The following is a 2,103-nucleotide window of genomic DNA, read 5'->3' on the forward strand; positions in this document are numbered from 1 at the left end:
ACGCTTCCCCGAAGCATCCCTTTGCCTGGAGACATGGGTGGGCCATGCAGACTGGCACCTCCGGTCCCACGCAGGAAGGGAGTCTGTTCTGGATTCTTCCTCCCTGATACTCAGGGGTCCCCTCGGGCCTGGTTTGCACCAAAGGCACCGGTGGGGAAGGGGAAGGAAAGTGAGGTGCTTGTAATGAATTTGCACCCCGTTACTTACTGATTCAGGAGAGTATACTAATTCAGTTTCAGAGAGTGGTGATTAACCTTCGCATCTCAGGAAAGAGGGAGGGGGTTTACATCCACACTTAGCAGCAGGCTGCAGCTACACCCAACCCAGGTGAAGGAATAGTCAGTGTACAGTCATGCTGAAGACAGTATTTTGGGGTGATTTTTTTGGTACCGTGTAGAAATAAGCCAAACTTGCCAATGTCCTTTGTTTTGGTTATTTCGGTATTAATATTTTAATTGATTTGAATGGGTTTCAAGAATGATAGAAACAGCAAAACGCTCATTGAGAAAACTGAGCGATACAGAGAGACAAAAAGAAAATGATCTATCACTTTCACGCCACCTGTCCTGTCCCTCCATCTGGGAAAATAACGTTAGGTCCTCCCTCCCCACCCCACCAAGATACAGAGGTGCGTGGGACCTGGCCCCCCTCTGCCTTGTGGGTGGGGCAGACCCATCCACCACTGAGCGGGGAGGAGCTGGTGACACAGCTGCTCTCCCGGAGGCTGGTCTCTGCTCCCAGGCGTGGCCCCAGTGGGCAGGGGCCACATTCACACACCCTGGGTGGCCTGGGGCACCACCGGTCCCGTCCCATCCCCCTGGGTGTGGGCTGTCCACCACACAGCCCGCCTTCCTGCCTCACCTGAGCACCTGCGTGAGGACATGCCGTGCGCTGAGCAGAAACGCCTGTGCTTTGTGCTTTTTCCAGGCGGGCGAGAAGCACTTCCACCCTCTGTGTGCGCTATGTGTCGGGTGCGGCCGGATGTTCGCGGAAGGCGAGGAGATGTATCTGCAAGGTAAGAAGGAAAGCACCAAACAGGCGGCTCCCGGGCCCACACCCTGTGCCGGGTGTGCCCTGGTGTGTCAGCGAGCTTTCCCGCTAGTTAGGGAACCCCGCCTCCCAGCAGGGATGGGGGTCCAGGGCCCAGCAGGCTCTCCCCACGGAGCACCCGCCAGAGTCGGCAGAGTGACAGCCTGCCTGGTTTTGCATCGTCCATCCACGTGATGTCCGTGAACCTGAGATGGATGAGATGAGAGAAAAGCCAGATTCAAGAGCAAAGATGCAGGAGTGTTGGAAATTTGGGTCCCAGCAGCCAAACGTAAATGGATGTGGTCTGTGGTGTCTGTGGTCGCTTCAAGCCTGTCCTGAAAGCCCCTCAGCCCAGGGTCCATGTCTCAGGGCTTTCCCCCGCACTACCCTCCCTTGATTGATGAGGGAGTGTGGAGACCACGGGCCGCCCCTGAGGCTTTTTTCCTGGTCAAGGGAGTCGCCAAAGTGTCGGTAAAGAGAGTTCTGGAGAAAAACATAGCCAACCTTCTAACCCATTTCGTGGCATTTCATGGGAAATCCCCAACCCATTCACCATTAAAATAATAATAATAACAATAGAATAAAGGCGAGGCGTTCTGTGGCCACCAGACCTGGAGAAGCAGCAGGTGACAGCCAGTTGCCCCCTCCCTCCTTCTGCAGTGACCCTGTTCAGCTCGTTGCCGCTTTTGTTCAAAAAATTGCACCAACACTCAGACCGGAGCACCCAGCTCCCAGCTATTGCTTTACATGTTTATTCACCGGGGTGCTAGGAGTTCTCCTTCGAGCTACACTTAATTTTATCACCTTGAAGACCCACCCCATCCCTGTGGCTTATTCATTCCCAAGCCTTGGTAAAGAAAGATTATTTGGACACTTGTCAAAACGGTAGGAAGGGGCTTCCCTGGTGGCGCAGTGGTTGGGAGTCCGCCTGCCGATGCAGGGGACGCGGGTTCGTGCCCCGGTCCGGGAAGATCCCACGTGCCGCGGAGCGACTGGGCCCGTGAGCCATGGCCGCTGAGCCTGCGCGTCCGGAGCCTGTGCTCCGCAACGGGAGAGGCCACAACAGTGAGAGGC

General features: G+C 55.7%; 1 protein-coding gene across 1 annotated transcript in view; it reads left to right on the forward strand.

The window, feature by feature from the left end:
* ABLIM2 (actin binding LIM protein family member 2) overlaps positions 1 to 2,103 on the forward strand; it is a 126,051-nt gene that overhangs the window by 50,850 nt on the left and 73,098 nt on the right. The window contains exon 7 of the mRNA XM_007456866.1: positions 928 to 1,015. Coding sequence (XP_007456928.1) covers positions 928 to 1,015 — 88 coding nt within the window. The remainder of the gene's footprint in view (positions 1 to 927; positions 1,016 to 2,103) is intronic.

This window comes from Lipotes vexillifer, unplaced genomic scaffold (assembly GCF_000442215.2).
Source record: "Lipotes vexillifer unplaced genomic scaffold, Lipotes_vexillifer_v1.1 scaffold63, whole genome shotgun sequence".
In the NCBI taxonomy this organism is placed as follows: domain Eukaryota; kingdom Metazoa; phylum Chordata; class Mammalia; order Artiodactyla; family Lipotidae; genus Lipotes; species Lipotes vexillifer.